This window comes from Ochotona curzoniae, unplaced genomic scaffold (genome assembly GCF_017591425.1).
Source record: "Ochotona curzoniae isolate NIBS_2020 unplaced genomic scaffold, NIBS_Ocur_1.0 contig_1014, whole genome shotgun sequence".
NCBI lineage: Eukaryota > Metazoa > Chordata > Mammalia > Lagomorpha > Ochotonidae > Ochotona > Ochotona curzoniae.
The window spans coordinates 36,216,830-36,233,876 of record NW_024464920.1 but is presented as its reverse complement, the minus strand read 5'-3'; the positions used below and the strand labels follow the sequence as shown (position 1 = coordinate 36,233,876).

At 55.9% G+C, this 17,047-nt stretch overlaps 2 protein-coding genes across 5 annotated transcripts; one reads left to right on the top strand and one right to left on the bottom strand.

The window, feature by feature from the left end:
- Positions 1–882: 882 nt before the first annotated feature.
- GLI1 (GLI family zinc finger 1) lies at positions 883–8,439 on the top strand. 3 transcript variants are annotated; one of them, XM_040983161.1, is made up of 11 exons: positions 883–982; positions 1,122–1,214; positions 2,440–2,635; positions 2,838–2,985; positions 3,205–3,294; positions 3,389–3,526; positions 3,840–3,989; positions 5,024–5,188; positions 5,610–5,840; positions 6,128–6,392; positions 6,701–8,439. In XM_040983161.1, the coding sequence occupies exons 1-11, from the start codon at positions 883–885 to the stop codon at positions 8,437–8,439; spliced, it is 3,315 nt and encodes a 1,104-aa protein (XP_040839095.1). The 3 variants fall into 3 exon arrangements, with proteins under 3 accessions (XP_040839095.1, XP_040839092.1, XP_040839100.1); XM_040983158.1 differs by having other exon boundaries at positions 6,125–6,392; XM_040983166.1 differs by lacking the exon at positions 1,122–1,214 and having other exon boundaries at positions 2,470–2,635; positions 6,125–6,392.
- A 211-nt stretch (positions 8,440–8,650) lies between these two features.
- ARHGAP9 (Rho GTPase activating protein 9) lies at positions 8,651–16,798 on the bottom strand. Of its 2 annotated transcripts, XM_040983187.1 has the most exons (18): positions 16,751–16,798; positions 16,144–16,477; positions 15,614–15,837; positions 14,492–14,716; positions 14,174–14,299; positions 13,906–14,001; positions 13,620–13,681; positions 13,395–13,485; positions 13,118–13,213; positions 12,867–13,019; positions 12,628–12,769; positions 12,432–12,539; positions 12,000–12,098; positions 11,812–11,889; positions 11,611–11,664; positions 11,279–11,413; positions 10,850–10,955; positions 8,651–9,052 (listed from the first exon to the last, which is right to left on the bottom strand). In XM_040983187.1, the coding sequence occupies exons 2-18, from the start codon at positions 16,457–16,459 to the stop codon at positions 8,881–8,883; spliced, it is 2,283 nt and encodes a 760-aa protein (XP_040839121.1). In that variant the 5' UTR covers positions 16,460–16,477; positions 16,751–16,798; the 3' UTR covers positions 8,651–8,880. The 2 variants fall into 2 exon arrangements, with proteins under 2 accessions (XP_040839121.1, XP_040839113.1); XM_040983179.1 differs by lacking the exon at positions 16,751–16,798 and having other exon boundaries at positions 12,921–13,019; positions 16,144–16,585.
- Positions 16,799–17,047: the final 249 nt, after the last annotated feature.

The following is a 17,047-nucleotide window of genomic DNA, read 5'->3' as shown; positions in this document are numbered from 1 at the left end:
CGTATAGGCACCATTAGTCCATACCACTCACTATACATACACCGAACATCCCACCCACTTACTGAGATTTTGGCATTTACCCTTACCTTGCAGAGTGATGCTTATTTATTAATTCTGAGGTACACACACGCACACAACTTGCATCGAATGATTCACTCCTCCAACGTCCGCAAAGCTGGAATTGGACCAAGCCAATGCCAGTAGCCGGGAACCCCATTCAGTTCATCCACGTAGATGGCAGGGACAAAACTACCACTGCCCTCCAGGGGGAGCCCTAGCAGGGAGCAGAGCCCACGCTGGAAAGACTCAGCTCTGGGCACTCTGACCTAGCCCATGTTCAGGGGCTAAACTCTGCCCCTCCAAAATGCCCACCCCAGATGATGCCTTTATTTTCCTTTTTAAAAGCTTTATTTGGTTTTATTGGAAAGGCAGATTTACAGAGAGCAGGAGAGACAGATCTTCCATCCATTGGTTTACTACCCAAGTGACCACGAGGACTGGAGTTGAGCTGATCCAAAGCTAGGAGCCAGGAGCTTCTTCCAGGTCTCCCACACAGATGCAGGGTCCCCAGTCTTTGGGTCATCCTCTACTGCTTTCCTAGGCCACAAGCAGGGAGCTGAATGGGAAGTGGAGCAGCTGGAACAGAAAGCAGTGCCCATATGGGATCCTCACACTGGCAAGACAAGAATTTAGCTACTAAGCCATGGCATTGGGCCCGTGATGCCCCCTTTCAATTTGGTTTCCATGGCGGATGTCTCTGAGGGCCTCAAGGGCATGGAGTTCTGCCCAGGGCTCTGTGCCTGACGTGATATCACCGTCACCAATTCCCTCCATCCTCTATAACTCTTCCTTTCCCTCCGCAGTGCCCCCACTTGCTCCATCATGTTCAACTCGATGACCCCACCACCAGTTAGTAGCTATGGTGAACCCTGCTGTCTCCGGCCACTCCCCAGCCAGGGGCCCCCCAACATGGGTGCAGAAGGTCAGTGCACACACTCATGTACCATCTCCAGAAGGATCGGAAGCCCCATGCATGTCCCATGGGCTTGGCATTTGGGGTGAGGTCTTGCCTTATATGTCAACCATTCCCACATCCCTCACTCCAACCCTGTCTTTTCTAGGACTGTCTGGTCTACCGTTCTGCCCCCAAGCCAACCTCCTGTCAGGTCCCCAGAGTTATGGGCCTTCCAGAGAGACCAACAGCTGCCCCGAGGGTGAGACCACAGGCACTTCTTCCCTCTCTGCCCCTCTGCGACTTTGGAGGAGAATGGGGGAGGGTGGGGTATTAAAGGAGGATCAAGAAAAGCTCCCAGGGCCATGGAGGTGTCAGGGCGCAGCCAGATCACTGCTGATAGAATCAGTAGGACACAGCAAAGTCAAGAATCATCATCACCACCATCATTATTATTTGAGACACAAAAGAGAGTGAGTTCGCGCCCTCCGGTGCACAGCCCCAATGGCCAGAACATCTGGGCCTGAGCCAAGCCAATATTAGGAACTGGGGAATCTTTTTTATTTTTTAAGGTTTATTTTTATTAGAAAGGCAGATTTACACAGCGAAAGACAGAAAGATCTTCCATTACTGGTTCACTCCTTAAGTGGCGCCTTAGACTGCTCGGCCACCCTGACACATTTCACTCCCTAAATGGCTGCAATGGTTGGAGCTGAGCTGATCCAAAGCCAGGAGCCTCCTCTGGATCTCCCATGTGGTGCAGGGGCCCGAAGCTTTGGACCATCCTCCTCTGATTTCCTAGGTCATAAGCAGTGAGCTGGATGGGAAGTAGAATGGCTGGGACACGGACTAGTGCTTGTAAGGGGAGGATTTATTAGCCAATTGAGCCATTGCACAGGGCCCAGGAACTGGGGATTCAAGCCAGGTCTCCCATGTGGGTGGCAGTAACCCAATGTCACTATCGCTTCTCTGAATGAGCATCAGCAGAAGTTGGATGCTGGGGTGGAGCCAGCCTCAAACCCAGGCACTCTGACATGGTTGTGGGGGCACTTTAACCCCACATCCAGTGTCCACCCCTCAAATATTTTTATTTGCTTAGAATTGAGAATCAGGACCCATAGTTGGGTACAAAATGACTTGCTTCTTCACAATTTCTTTCTTTGTTTTTAAGATTTATTTAGGTATTTGAAAGGCAGTTACAGAATGGGGAGAGAAAAAAATCTTTCACCTGCTGGTTTACTCCACAATTGGCCAGAATATCCAGGGTTAAGCCAGGAGCCAGCAGCTCCACTGGGGTCTCCCATGTGGGTGCAGGAGCCCAAAGACTTGAGCCATCCTCCACTGCTTTCCCAGACACAATAGCAGGGAACTGGATGGGAAGTGGAGCAGCTGGGGACTTGAACCAGCACCCAGATGGGATGCTGGCACTGTAGGTAGCAACTTTACATAGACTCCACCACTTCTGTGTCCCCTGTCTCCTGCCCCAGGCCCACTCTTTCCTCCTCCCCGGAGTACAGTCAAGTTGGCCAAGAAGCGGGCACTGTCCATCTCACCTCTGTCGGATGCCAGCCTGGACCTGCAGACCGTTATCCGCACATCCCCCAGCTCCCTCGTGGCCTTCATCAACTCCCGCTGCGCATCCCCCGGAGGCTCCTACGGCCATCTCTCCATTGGCACCGTGAGGTGCAGGCAGCCCCGGACCAAGGGCCCCCAAGCCCCTTCCAAAGCCCACGAAAAGCCCTAGACCTCCAAGCCTGTGGAGTCACGGCACCCAGTGTCACCATCACTGCTCATTCCTTCCGGAAACCCTTCTGGAGACGTTTTGTGATCATCTTAAGTAACTGCTTTCTCTCCTCCTCCTCCTCCTCCTCCTCCTCCACCTCAGCCCCTCTCTAGGATTCTCATCCCAGATGAATCATCAAAAAGGGACCTCGCCCTCTTTTGGGGTCCAGCAGCCCTGTGGGCCCCATGACTCCACCCAGGGTGGGATGATGCCGCACCCTCAGGCTCGGGGACCCCTCCCAACCTGCCAGGTGAGAGTCCCCAAAATCACAACCTGATTTGCCCTAGCCCAGGGTGCAGGATGGCGGTGGGGGTTACAGGAGATAATGAAGGGGGTCGAGTTTGTAGTATTGGAAGAATGAAGACATATGGCTGCTGGGGGCTCCCTTCTTGGGCATTTAGGGCAGGACTCGCCCTTCCTTCAGCCCGCCTCCATTCCCCTCACCCTTACCTCTCGCCCCTGGGGACAGCTGAAGTCAGAACTGGACATGCTGGTCGGCAAGTGTCCGGAAGAGCCTTTGGAAGGTGACATGTCCAGCCCCAACTCCACAGGCACACAGGTAAGAGGAGAGAGTGGAACCTTTTACCTCTGAGAGCCCAAGGCCAACATGTGCTGTCACCTGAGGGACCCTCAGCGTGCCTCTCTTGCCCTAGGATCCCCTGTTGGGGATGCTGGATGGGCGAGAGGACCTGGAGAGGGAGGAGAAGCCGGAGCCAGAGTCTGTCTATGAGACCGACTGCCGCTGGGATGGCTGCAGCCAGGAATTTGATTCCCAGGAGCAGCTGGTGCACGTGAGCCGCAGGGGGTAACAGGACTGGCTGGCTGGAGCCTGTAGGAAATTCTGGGGGCCAGGGTGGGAGGGTTTGTGATTGTGGTTGTGGCTGGGTTCAGGGGAGGGGATCGCAGACTGAGTGTCCAGTTGGGCAGGTGGAAGAACGGAAGCTGCAGTTCTGCTTCAGAGAGCTGGCAGGGCTGCCCTGCAAGATGCCACATTCCCCCTGCCCCTTCTTTCCGGGATGCGGCTGTGGGTGTGAGGGAAGGAGAGGTCTCCTCGCATCTTGGAAGCATGGGGAAATCTAGGAGAGCTTCTGTCTCCCTCCCCAGCATATCAACAGCGAACACATCCACGGTGAGCGGAAAGAATTCGTATGCCACTGGGGGGGCTGCTCCCGGGAGCTGAGGCCTTTCAAAGCCCAGTACATGCTGGTGGTGCACATGCGCAGACATACGGGCGAGAAACCACACAAGTGCACGGTGAGCGCCCTCTCCCTAAGCCCAGGGTCCCCAAGGTGGAGCCTGAAGCAGACTCTTGCATTCGTGGGTCCATCCCTCTATAAACAAATATTGAGATCATTTTGAGCACAAGGGTTCTGATACTACAGGTTAAGTCAGCACATCCCACGTCAGAGAGCTGGTTCAAGTCCTAGGTGCTCTACTTCCAATCTGGCTTCCTGCTAACACACCTGGCAGGGCAGCAGGAGATGGCCCACATATTTGGGTACCTGCCACCCATGTGGGAGGCCCAGACGGGACTCTAGTGCCTTTGGCTTTGTCCCACCCTAGCTATTGCAAGCATTTGAGGAATGAACCAATGAATGGAAGATCTTTCTTTCTCTCTGATTTTTACAAATAAATTTTATTATCTTTTAAAAAAATATTTATGTATGTATTTACTTGAGAGATAGAATTACAGAGAGAGCAGAAGAGACAGAAAAAGATATCTTACATCAACTAGTTTACTCCCAAATTGGCTGCAACATCCAGGACTGAAACAGGCTGAAACCAGGAGCCAGCAGCTTCATTCAGGTCTCCCACATGGATAGCAGGGCCCCAAAAACTTGGGCCATCTTCTGTGGCTTTCCCAAGTGCATTGTAGCAAAGCACTAGATGGGAAGTGGAACAGCTGGGACTAAAACAAGCACCCATAGGGGATGTCATCACTTCACGTGGCAGCTGTAGTGGCCACAATGCCGACCCCTAAATAAAAATCACGCATACAGGGAAAGTTGCTCCGGCTTGACCAGGAGACGTTTAGAAGCTGCTTCTAGCAGCTTCTGTTCCCCAACCTCTTACCTGCTTGTCCTGTCACTCTTCTCCTTTGGGCCTCCCTCCCTTCCTCCTCTCCCCTTCCCCTTTTCCTCCTCACCTCTCCACCACCCTCACCTCGTTCCTGCCCCACTGGAATAAACCTGCTTGTCCTGTCCCCTGTCCTCCAGAAGACTCAGTGCTCTCCCAGCTTGGGTCCCCCATTGCATGCCCCTTTTAAGATTTAGGGTCCTCTTCCCTAGTTTGAAGGGTGTCGGAAGTCGTACTCCCGCCTGGAAAACCTGAAGACGCACCTGCGGTCGCACACGGGCGAAAAGCCATACATGTGTGAACATGAGGGATGCAGCAAAGCCTTCAGCAATGCCAGTGACCGAGCCAAGCACCAGAACCGGACCCACTCTAATGAGGTGAATGTCCTGACTCAGAGGACACCCCCAACTTGAGGTACCACCTCCAAGGGGATCCCCCAACAGAACCCCTTTAACACAGCACTTGCTGTACAGAGGTGAGTCCCTCTGAAATCATGGGTTTCCATGTGTACCCCTACATCCTTCCAGCCAGCCCAATGCTGACCTGGAGAGACCAAGGGTCAGAGAAGACCCCCCACCCTAATCAACCCCTGATTTTATGAGGCCTCCAGCCCCGTATCTCCTGCCTCTGTTAAGTCTGGGATGTTCATGCTTCTAACCCTCTTCCTCCAACCCTTCATCTTGCATCCCCACCCTCCTTTGATGCTGCTGTCTTCCCCAACTCCTGGTCTACTCACACCTTTCCCTACTCATCCACTCTCATCCCTTTGCCTCCTGCCCTCATTTGTGCACCTGACAGAAGCCATATGTGTGCAAGCTCCCTGGCTGCACCAAGCGCTACACAGATCCCAGCTCACTCCGGAAACATGTCAAGACGGTGCACGGGCCTGATGCACACGTAACCAAGCGGCACCGGGGTGATGGTCCCTTACCCCGGGCCCCAGCCCTTCCCACCGTGGAACCCAAGAGGGAGCGGGACGGAGGCCCCATCAGGGAAGATGGCCGACTGACAGTGCCAGAGGGGGCCATGGTGAGCACCCAGGCAACCCTGCCCCATCTCGCTGATTCCCTGGCAGACCCTTTCCACACCACCTGGCCCCTCCTTGGGATTCACTCGTGTCCTTCACACCAGTGTTGCTCCTTGGGTTACTCATTATCAAGGGAGTTTGGTGTTGCTCCCTCCCTCACCCAGTCCCTAAACTCAACACTGTTCTGGCATGTTTCACCTGCCCAGCCTGTGTGCACCTGCCAGCCACCCCTAGGCTGCCACTGTTGCCCCTGGGACACAGGTATCTACCCTCCTCTCACCCATAGAAGCCACAGTCGAGCCCTGGGGCCCAATCTTCCTGTAGCAGTGACCATTCCCCAGCGGGCAGCGCAGCCAATACAGACAGCGGGGTGGAGATGACTGGCAACGCAGGCGGCAGCACCGAGGACCTGTCCAGCCTGGACGAGGGGCCTTGTCCTGCTGGCACCGGCCTGTCTACCCTTCGCCGCCTGGAGAACCTCAGGCTGGACCAGCTACATCAGCTCCGTCCAGGGGTGCCCCGGGCTCTCAAGCTACCCAGCCTGACCCACACCGGTAAGATGTGGGTGATGGGAGATGACCTGCCCGGAAGCTGAGGGTAAGCATATCCCCTGGCAGAACTGCCCAGAATAGCAGGCACCTTTGCTCTCTGGTGATCAGAAACTCATTTACGATACAAAAAGTCTCTGATACCAGTACTGCTCCCTGAGATTGTGTAGTGCACAACCTATACAACTGTGCACAGTGGCCTGGACTTTGGATCTGCATGAGAGATGGAGCTGAGCAGGCAGGGTTAAGGAGCCTGTCCCTGGGGTGAAATTCCGGGGGCCATCTGACCACCTTGCTTCCTCCATCACTCATAGGTGCCCCTGGATCCCGCTGTCTGGGCCCCCCAGTCTCCCTTGACCGCCGCAGCAGCAGCTCTAGCAGCATCAGCTCTGCCTATACCGTCAGCCGCCGCTCCTCTCTGGCCTCTCCATTCCCTCCCGGCTCCCCACCAGAGAAAGGGGCATCCTCCCTTCCAGGCCTCACGCCTGCCCAGCACTACCTGTTCCGGGCAAGATATGCCTCTGCCAAGGGTGGTGGTGTCCCACCCACTTTGGCACCCAGCCTGGATCGGACCGGGGCTCTGCCTGCACCTCCTTGGAGAAGCCGAGCTGAGTACCCCGGATACAATCCCAATGCAGGAGTCACCCGGAGGGCCAGTGACCCCGCCCGGGCTGCTGACCGCCCTGCTCCAGCCAGGGTTCAGCGGTTCAAGAGCCTGGGTTGTGTCCACACTCCACCTACCATGGCAGGGGGAACGAGGAGCTTTGATCCCCACCTCCCAAGCTCTGTCTATTCTCCACAGCCTCCCAGCATCACCGAGAATGTCACCATGGATACTCGAGTCTTGCGGGAGGGACCAGAGGTTGGGACCTCCATAATGGCCAGTGGCTTGAACCCTTACATGGACTTCCCGCCCACCGATTCCCTGGCGTATGGGGGACCTGAAGGGGCAGCTGCGGAACCTTATGGGCCTAGAGGCCCAACAGGCTCCCTGCCTCTCGGGCCCGGTCCTCCTACCAACTATGGCCCCAACCCCTGTCCTCAACAGGTTTACCCTGAACCCGCCCCAGAGACATGGAATGAATTTCCTTCCCATCCGGGGCTGTACCCAGGCCCCAAGGCTCCAAGTGGGGCCTATAGCCAGTGTCCTCGACTTGAACACTATGGCCAAGTTCAGGTCAAGCCAGAACAGGGGTGTCCAGTGGGGTCTGAGTCCACAGGGTTAGCACCCTGCCTCAATACCCACACACATGAGGGACCCCCACGCCCACAGCCTCTGTTCTCCCACTACCCACAGCCCCCTCCTCCACAGTATCCCCAGGCAGGCCCCTATCCCCAGCCCCCCTCTGAGTATCTTCCTTCCGAGCCCAGGCCTGGCTTGGATTTTGACCCCTCAACTCATTCCACCGGACAGCTCAAGGCTCAGCTAATGTGTAATTACATACAGTCTCAACAGGAACTGCTGTGGGAGGGTGGTGGCAGGGGGGATGCCCCAGTCCAGGAAGCTCCCTACCAGAGCCCCAAGTTTCTGGGGGGTTCCCAGGTTAGCTCAAGCCCCACCAAGGCCCCAGTGGCCGCATATGGACCTGGTTTTGCACCCAGCTTGCCCAATCACAAGGCAGGTTCATATCCTACTCCCCCACAGTGTCATGACAGTTTTGCCACAGGGACAAACAGGGCTTCCCACAGGCCAGCGGCACCACCCCGGCTTCTGCCTCCCCTGCCAGCTTGCTATGCACCCCTTAAAGCTGGAAGTAGTAACCCCAGCTGTGGCCACCCAGAAGTGGGCAGGCTGGGAGGGGGTCCTGCCTTGTACCCTCCTCCTGAAGGGCAGGTGTGCAACCCGCTGGACTCTCTTGACCTTGACAACACTCAGCTGGACTTTGTGGCTATTCTGGATGAGGCCCAGGGGCTGAGTCCTCCCCATTCCCAAGACCAGGGGGGCAGCTCTGAGCTACCTTCCTCAGGGCCCCCTAACATGGCTGTGGGCAGCATGAGCGTCTTGCTGGGTTCCCTGCCTGGAGAGACGCAATTCCTCAACTCCAGTGCCTAGAACAGAGGGCCATGACCATCACACAGCCCTGTTTTGCTAAAGTGTGTCCAACCCTCTGGTGATGCTAAAGAAAGGGGTCGCAGCACCTGCATAGGATGCCACAGGGATGGGAGGGCTGGGCTGGAGGCTGTACATAGTCTGTATTATGTTATGGAGAGGAATTTGAAAATGACACTGTTTCCTGGTAATAAAGGAACTGCATCAGACAGAATGCCATTCCACACTGCTTCATGTGTTATCTCAGGGGAGGGTGGCCACAGGTAACAAAAGGTGCAGTTAATCCTCCTGTGTGTCTTCTGGAGCAGCTCCCTCACCCCACTGCAGACTCTTAGCTCAGATAGCCACTGGGAAGACAATTCAAAGTGATGATCTCCAAACAGGATGCCAAAAAGGTAACTCACAGCTAGCTGGACGCAGGTTTTCCTTCTTTGCCTTGTCTGGTCAGGGGAAGAGACTAGCAAAGTCGGTGAGCATCAGCTGCACGACCTGGCCGGGATACAGGGCATGGGCTGCTGGATCTGCAGTTTCCTGCTCCGGCCGAAACAGGGTGGGTCCAAAAACAATTCCCAGGTTGTGGGGCGTCATGCGATTCTTATCGGAGTGCGCTATCACCCTGTGGTAGAGGCCAAGGGCAACAGTGAGCAGGAAGCCACAGCAGTAATTCTGCAACACCCTATGTGGAACTGGAGGAACCAAGGAGTCTACGGATGCTCAAAGCCTTGGGATCCTAGACCTTGGGGCATAAGGATGGGTCAAGATGCCCTGCTTGCCCCACAACTGCCTCCTCCCAGACTCAGGGACATCCCCTAGAGTCCTCCCTGCTCATCACCTCAGATACCCCATCACTCAAATGATCACCCTCCTTTCAGCAGTCATGATTCAGAGTTAACCTGGCCAAAGCCTCGCCCAGCAGAAGACAGGGACAGAGCTCTCTTGTTTCTGTCATAGCATCCTTAGCCTTGTTGTCGCCTTTCCCGACTTGATGTTAATTTTCTGAAGTTTTTTTTTTTTTTCTTAAAAAAATTAATGGAGGAGCCACTACCATGGCTTAACTGGCTAGGCCCCTACATGCAAGCACCAGAATCCCACGTGGATGCTGGTTCATGTCCTGACTGCACCACTTCCCATCCAGCTCCCTGCTTGTGGCCTGGGAAAGCAATCGAGGACAACCCAAAGCTTTGGGCCCCTGCACCCGCGTGGGCGACTTGGAAGAGGTTCCTAGCTCCTGGCTCCGGATTGGCACAGCACCGACCACTGCGATCACTTGGGGAGTGAATCATTGGACAGAAGATCTTTCTGTCTCTCCTCCTCTCTGTATATCTGACTTTGTAATAAAAATAAATAAATCTTTAAAAAAGAAAAAACAGTGGAAGATGATCCAAAGCCTTGGAACCATGCACCCTCATGGGATCAGCTTCGGATCAGATCGGCTAGCACCGATGTAGCCCTTTGGGGAGTGAACCAAAAGATACAAGATCTCTTTCTGCATCTCTTTCTGTCTGTAAACCTGCCTTTCCAATAAAAATAAAATATACCTTTAAAAACAAAACAAAATGGGCCCAGCACGGTGGCCTAGTGACTAAAGTCCTTGGCTTAAATGTGCTGGGTTCCCATGTGGGTGCCGGTTCTGGTCCCAGCAGCCCCACTTCCAATCCAGCTTCCTGCTTGTGGCCTGGGAAAGCAGTCAAGGACAGCCCAAAGCCTTGGGACCCTGTGCTCGCATGTGAGACCTGGAGGAGGTTCCTGGCTCCTGGCTTCAGATCGGTGCAGCACTGACCATTGTGGTCACTTGGGGAGTGAGTCATCTGTTTCTCCTCCTCTCTGTATATCTGACTTTGCAATAAAAATAAATAAAATAAATCTTAAAAATAAAATAAAATCATTATAGAAAACCCATGTTATGAAAAAGTCTTATGCATCAAAACATTTCACAACACAGTAAGCATGTTTTAATTCCTTTTTGCCCATGAATTTTGTTTTCATTTATTTGGAAGGCAAGGAAGCAGACAGAAGGATGAAGCAGAAAGAGCTCCTCCCTCCACGGGTTTACTGGCTGGGGCTAGTTCAGGAGAAAGCCTGGAGCCCGGAACACCAAGTGGGTCTGCTTGTGAGTGACAAGGAATAAAGCACTTGGGCTATCTCCACCCACCTCTACTTATGGTATACCTTAGTAGGAAGTGGAGCTGGGACTTAAAGCAAGGCCTTCTGTCCCCAGCGGTACCCTTAACCTCTGCACCAAACACCTTCACCCAATTTTCATCAATCTGTCAGAACCTCCTTCTCTCCTCCCTCTGTGCACTGAACTTAGGTGCGTCCCTGCCTTCACCCCAGCAAAACCCATTTCCTGTGCATGCTCCTTCACCTCCCACCACCCTTCATGAGCAAAGTTAAAGTTGTTCAGGCTTCCCACCTGCATAAATGCTCCAGGAGGTACCGTAGAGTATCATGGTTAGGCTTGGGCATCGAGCCTATTAATTCTCGTAAGTGAGATAGACGCTGCTCTGCTTCAGGAAGTGCTGAAGAGGGGATAAAGACAGATCATGGGAGGTTAGGAGGCTGACAGAATAGGGTGGTAAATTCACTACTCATTCTTAGGCCTGGGAAAACCATCATTCATCTATCACAGCTTTCTTGGAACCCAACTGCAGCCTCAGGATTCAGTTCAGCTCCCTAAACATTCACATAGCAGCACATCTGGAGTTGGCATGTGAGGCAGTCTGCAGTTACCTCTCACCCCTGTGTCTGAAATGGGACAGAAAGTGTCAAGGAACTGTGATATAACAACCATGTCCACCCCACCTGCCAAGTGGGTGTTGGAATCAGAGCTCCCAGCTCTTACCCAGGGAAGCCCGGAAATGGGGCAGCAGCAGCGAGGGCACCAGGGGCTGTGGCAACTCCCGGAGGAAAAGCTTGAGGGCTCCAGTAACCACATGAATGTCATCCCACTCAGCACTGTCCAAGTCCAGTCGGCCTTCTGCAGGCAGAAGGTGCTTTAGAGCTGGGTTCAAGGCCACAAGAGGCCAGCAGAGCTCAGGAGCCCAGCTAGACCTCAGGAATAAATACAAGGAGAGGCAGCCCAGAGGAGCAAGCCAGCCAAGGTAGGGATGAGGACACACCTCCCAGGAACAGGGAAAATGGGGAGCGGGGGTTGGAGGCCCTCCAAGGAAGTACCTTGTCCTGGCTGTTCTGGGAACATGTACCTCCCGTCAGAGGTGACCGCCCGCTCTGCAACACAAACAGGAGCTCAGATGCACAGCTCCAGCCAGGTCTCCCAGTTAGCCAGCTCCTGGTTCAGGTACGGCTCACCCAAGGTTCTCAGGCATGAAACATGGTCAGAACCACCACTTTGCCCACCCCACACACCCTTCTCACCTCGGTCCACCAGGAAGCGGAGTTTCTGGACCACAGCCAAGTTCCCACTCACACGGTAGATGCCATCCACATCTAGACCTAGGAAAAGGCAGGGAACAGACAGGGAGGAGCCTGAGAACCTGGATGGGCAAAGCAGAAGGGCTCTGCCTGGGGAAGAGGAAGACACAAGGGTGGCTCCTGGAAATGACCTCTTTTGTCCACAGCGGCAACGCAGAGTCGCACAAAACTAGGGACTGTGTCCCCTTCCCGCTGGCACAGTGATTCCAATTGGCAGCCGAATACCTGGTCTGTAAAGGAAAAGGAGGAGGTGGAAGGCTAGTGCCAGCACAGCCATTCTGGAAGCCCTTACAGGTCCTCCCCACACAGGAGCAGGAACGGGGCTGACTGCCAGCTGGGGCATGGGGTGTTGCCAAAAGGTTCATCACCCTACCCTGACCCCTAAACAACACTCAGGATCAATAGTCTCAGAAAATTTTGATCCAACTTTGGGAAGTGTAGGTGGTTCTAGTGTTCCCTTCCAAGCAATGGGCCCATGCCTACCCAAGTCAGGCATGGAATAGTGTTTGCAAAAGCATAAACACGCCAAGGAGCAGGGCTCCAGCCAGGTCCGGCAGGCTCACCTCGGAGCAACCCGCGCTCCTGCAGGCTTTGCAAGGGCGGTCTCTTGGCTATAAGCCTCTTTAGCTTGTTGCGTACTCGGTTCTGCTCGGCACCTTCGAGACAGCGACCTGCAGCAGAAGGACCAGTGGGGAGTTAAGGACCCTAGCAGCCAGGCCCTCCCTCCAAGTGCCGCCTGGCCCCGGTCCCGCCTCTTACCCGAACTCCGGCTGCCGCTCAAGCGCAGAAAAGGCCTGGACACCGGCTCCCGCTCCTCTTCATCATCCTCCCCGCCGCTCAACTCCCCCAGCTCAGCGGGACCTGAGCCAGACAGACGCAGCTCCAGGGGGTTCTCCCGATCCTGGTCATAGGGCAGAATGGATGGTGTTGATACAAGGAGACCCTGCCCCACCGCCTGGGGTCCTAAGTCCCGCCCCAGGCTAACCAGCGCTGGACACCATGCCCCCTAACCTCCCCGCCCCAGGCCCCGTGCTCTCTCCCTCCCATCTAACCAGCCGCTCGATGACAGCGCGCAGAGCACGGTGCCAGGCTCGCAGCTCACTCTCGTTGTCTGATTGCAGCAGGAACTCGTGGCCCGGGACTGTGCGAATCTAAGGGGTGAGAAACGGAGTGGGGGTAAGGGGGTGCGAAGAGGAAAGCTTCGCAAGGCGGCCAGCGTGGCTTTGGGGAGGCGCAGGAGGGCACTCACGTGCAGGACATTGCGGCGGCTGGACAGGTGGCGGCCGTGCGCCAGGGCTGCCCCACGCAGGTCCACGCTGCTTTCTGGCCGGCTGCCCGCGGGCCCCTGCCAATGGAGGTTGGGGGTGGGGGAGGAGAAAACTGAGTCCTAGAAGCGTTTTCCCTTGACCCGAGGGCTTCCTAGTGGGAAGCGTCTAAATTTCTGCCCGGAGCGGGTGCCTCCAACCCTCACCATGGGGCTCCCGGTGACCGGGCCCAAAGAAGCGCCTCGGCTCCGACACACTCACCCAGCCCGAGGAGGGCGCAGTCGGTGGCGGCTCTCGGTAAAACACTAGGCTGTTACCGGCTAACACCACCCAAGCCGGGCCCCAGTTCTTCCTGCGGGTGGGGTAAAAGATCAGGCTAGAATTGCCTGCGCAAGTGCGCTCTGGCCACATCGCGCTACACACTGCACCCCGCCCCCACAAACGCCCTAAGACTACCCGCCCCCCCTCCCAGACCGTCTACCTCACCTGAGTTTGCGTCCGCCCTGGGCAATCTTGGTCATGTTGAGCAAGCCTGATTTTTCCACCTCCTGGGGATGGGCCCGAGAGTGGTGACTGTAAGCCATCCAGTGCTCTCCCACCCCGCCCCACTTTCTCCCTTCCTCAGGATCTCTCAGGAACAAGTTCCCTTAAAGTTAGGGGCAGGGAGGGCTGGGTTATGGAGTATACTCAAAAAGAGGAAGACATTTTTGAGGAGCAGGAATGGTGGGGAGGGACGTAATTTGACATTGACAAAGGAAGGGGCGGGTCTCACATGGGGGTCGTCCAAGAGCTGTGGCAGAGGTCGTGCAGGCTGCGAGCTGGGAGGCTGGTGGGACTGGGGGATGCATTGGCCGAGGCGGGGTGAGCCCTGTGGGGGAGGGGATTGGAGCAAACAGGTGGAGGAACTCCCCAGCTGGGGGAGGGGGAACCCTGGCGGGAGAGGAGAGAGGGGCATTGATGGGGATGAGAGACAGACGGTGTGGGGAGTAAGGCAAGAGGAGAAAGTCAAGGAAAGACTGGCTTTTCTGGGGATCTCTCACCTGTGGGTCGGGCAGTTCTGGGGTCCCCATGTCACATCCGGCACCCTTGATCTGAGGTAGCAGCACACCGTTCTCCCTGTTCTGGGGCTGGGTGCCCTCCGTGGCGCCCTCCGTGGCGCCGGGGGTCTGGGTCAGAGGAGCGGGAGATGAAACTCCTTCAAGTTTCCCCAGGTGTTCTGGCTGGTGGTTCCAGCTCTGGCTTCACCATCTGTCCTGTTCATCTCACTGCAGCCTCAGGCCACCCCCTACCCCCAGCCCCGAGAAAGCACACTGCCTCCCTCGTGAGTGCTGCGGAAAGGCAGGAAGGCTAAGTCTCACCGTGTCCGGCATGCGTCTGCGGCGTGGGGGCTTCCAGGATTTGGAGCCCGTCAGAGAGTTGATGTAGAAGCAGCGTCCGGAGTCGGGGTCCAGGTGCTGTTCCCAAACATCCAACTTCTGCAGCGGGGGACAGGTGGGGCTTGGCGGCGGGGATCGAGGACAGCGGCGGAGGGCCACCAGATTATAGTACACGGGGGGCTCTGACATGAGGGGCTGGGATTCTGCCTGCAGGAGAGAGCAAGGTGAGGCGGAGAGGGAGTGGGTGGTTACTTGGTCTCATCCCTCTTCCAGCTCTCCCTCCTTAATGCCCTCTAGGCCCTTACCTCCCACCTCCCCCGCCACCTCCCGCTCCATTTCCTCACCCCAGGTGACCCAGGCCTGGGGGAGAAGCCCCAGTTCCTCGGCCGCTTCTTAAACCCCCTCTCTCCGGCATCGGCTGCTTTTCTCCTCGCTTCCTGTTGCCAACTTCCCTCCGCCCCCACCCCACCCCCACCCCAGGGCCGCAGGAAAGGGGAACAGGCTTTTTTGTTTGGGGGGGGCGGTGAGGGAAGCGCCCCACCCTCACATCCTGCAGGGTGAAAGAAGGCCTGAGGGGTCGCAGATTCCTGGGTCGGGGAAGGAGGAGGAGTGGGTGGGAGGAGGGGCCGTTTTGCACCCTCGGGTGAGAAATGAGAGGGGAGGGGCTGAGCGACTGGGTTTGCTAAAGGGACTAACTGGTGTCCCCGCTGGCAAGACGGGACACACTGCAGACTCGCCCGGCCGGGGTGGGAGGAAGAAGGGGCTTCTTTCAGTCCCTTTGGACCAGGCTTCCTGTCCCCTTAGGGCCTTTGCTACGTGCCTTCCCTACTTAAAATTCCTCCCAGTTAGAGATCCCATTAAAAGCCTTCTTCATCTTCCCTAACCTCTTCAGCCCTCCCTTCACCCTTCACTTTTCTCCCTGTGGCACTGGAGGATACCAAGGCCATCTCATTTGTTTGTTTCTGTGTGTTTGTCCCTTGAGGGCAGGGATGTAGTTTGCCTGCTTGCCCTGGTACCTGGAACAGAGACCCCGCAGGGCAGTAGCTAAGGGCCCCCCACCTCCTCCATTGATCAATTTGGCTCAGAGGAATAGCAGGGACCCACCTTACTGGCCTTGACCTCCATCAGCAGGTCTTCCTGAGAGAGAGCTCTTCCACTAAGTCTATCCTGGAGGGGCTTCTGTTGGCTGGATCTCAAATTGGCAACACTGAGGCTTCTGTACATTTTGGGGGGAAGGGGAGGAGGCTGCTCACACTTAGCCTGGGCTCTGCTTAGGGATGCCTGGGACAGGTGCAATTCTTCCAGGGAGCCACGCAGCAACTTTGGCCCTGGAAAAACAGGATCAAGATGGGAAGTGGGGGAAAGGCAGGTGATGAGGGGCACCAGCTTGGCTGGGTTCCCACATCCTGAGAAAGCAAGAAAGGCAGAGTGGGACTGTAGGAAAAGATGTGAGATCTGGAAGGAAGGCTTGGTGCTGGGAGAGGTGATGATGGGGTGGGAACACAATGAGGGAAGGCTGGTCAGAGGAAATCAGAGAGGTCAGCTGAAGCTTAGAGGGGGAGGCAGCCTCCTACCAATTCCTAGCAGCCAGGGAAGTGGGAAGGCACTAGGGGGAGGGCTTAGGGGTTACTTACCTCCTGGAGTACAGAGGGAGTGGCTGGAGCCACTGACCATGGGGCTGTGGTGGGGTACCTCCTCTGTCACATAGGCAGCCGGGACAAAGACAGGTCTAGAAGTGGAGGGTGCTCCTAAGCGCCTGGCCAGCCACCAGTCAGAGTTGGTCTTTCGAAGTAGTAGGAACCTGTCTCCTTCAGCCAGGGACACCTGCCGGCCATCTGCCCCAGTGTAAGTAAAGGCATAGAGGGCATAGAGTTGGGATCCCTGAGAAGAACTTCGGGGTCCCAGCCCCAGGCTGCCCCAGGTACTTGGCCACCATCGCCCGGACAGCATAGTGGTCAGCACTGCCACCTGTGAGAAAGAAGGGGTGCAGAAACGCTGGAAGGGTGCAGGCCAGGCTGCCTTCAGGCCGTGGGACATGGGTCTAGGAGGACAGCAGCCTGGGACAGGAGAGAGGGTGGGTGAGGGGTCGGGGAGGTTATGGGGGCTCAGGACTCCTAGGGGAGGTGTCTGTAAGGAAGTATATAAGTGAGGTGTGGGAGGATGTGGTCAGCAGGGCCACGTGGCCAGCCGGGCAGGAAATCAGAGGAGCCAGGCCTGGTTCACTCAGGTTCCTGCAAGTACCTTGTGGGTCCCCTCAGGAGATCCAGGAACATGAAGAAGTTGGTCCTGGGTGCTGGTGTTGAGTGTCGTAAACTGGGCACAGGAAGGAGAAGATGCAGCAAGAGACACAAGACGTAGTGACAAAAAAAAAAAAAGTCTGTGACCCTAGCATTAAAAATGTACACAGGAACCACTGTTTCCGTTAGCCATCACCACAGACCTAAAGTTGCGTACTTCCTGTGTAGACTCTGAGAGCCAGAGGCAGAGGAACGGTAGAGATCAAGTCAGAGAGAAAAAGAAAGTGGCTGGGAGAAGCAG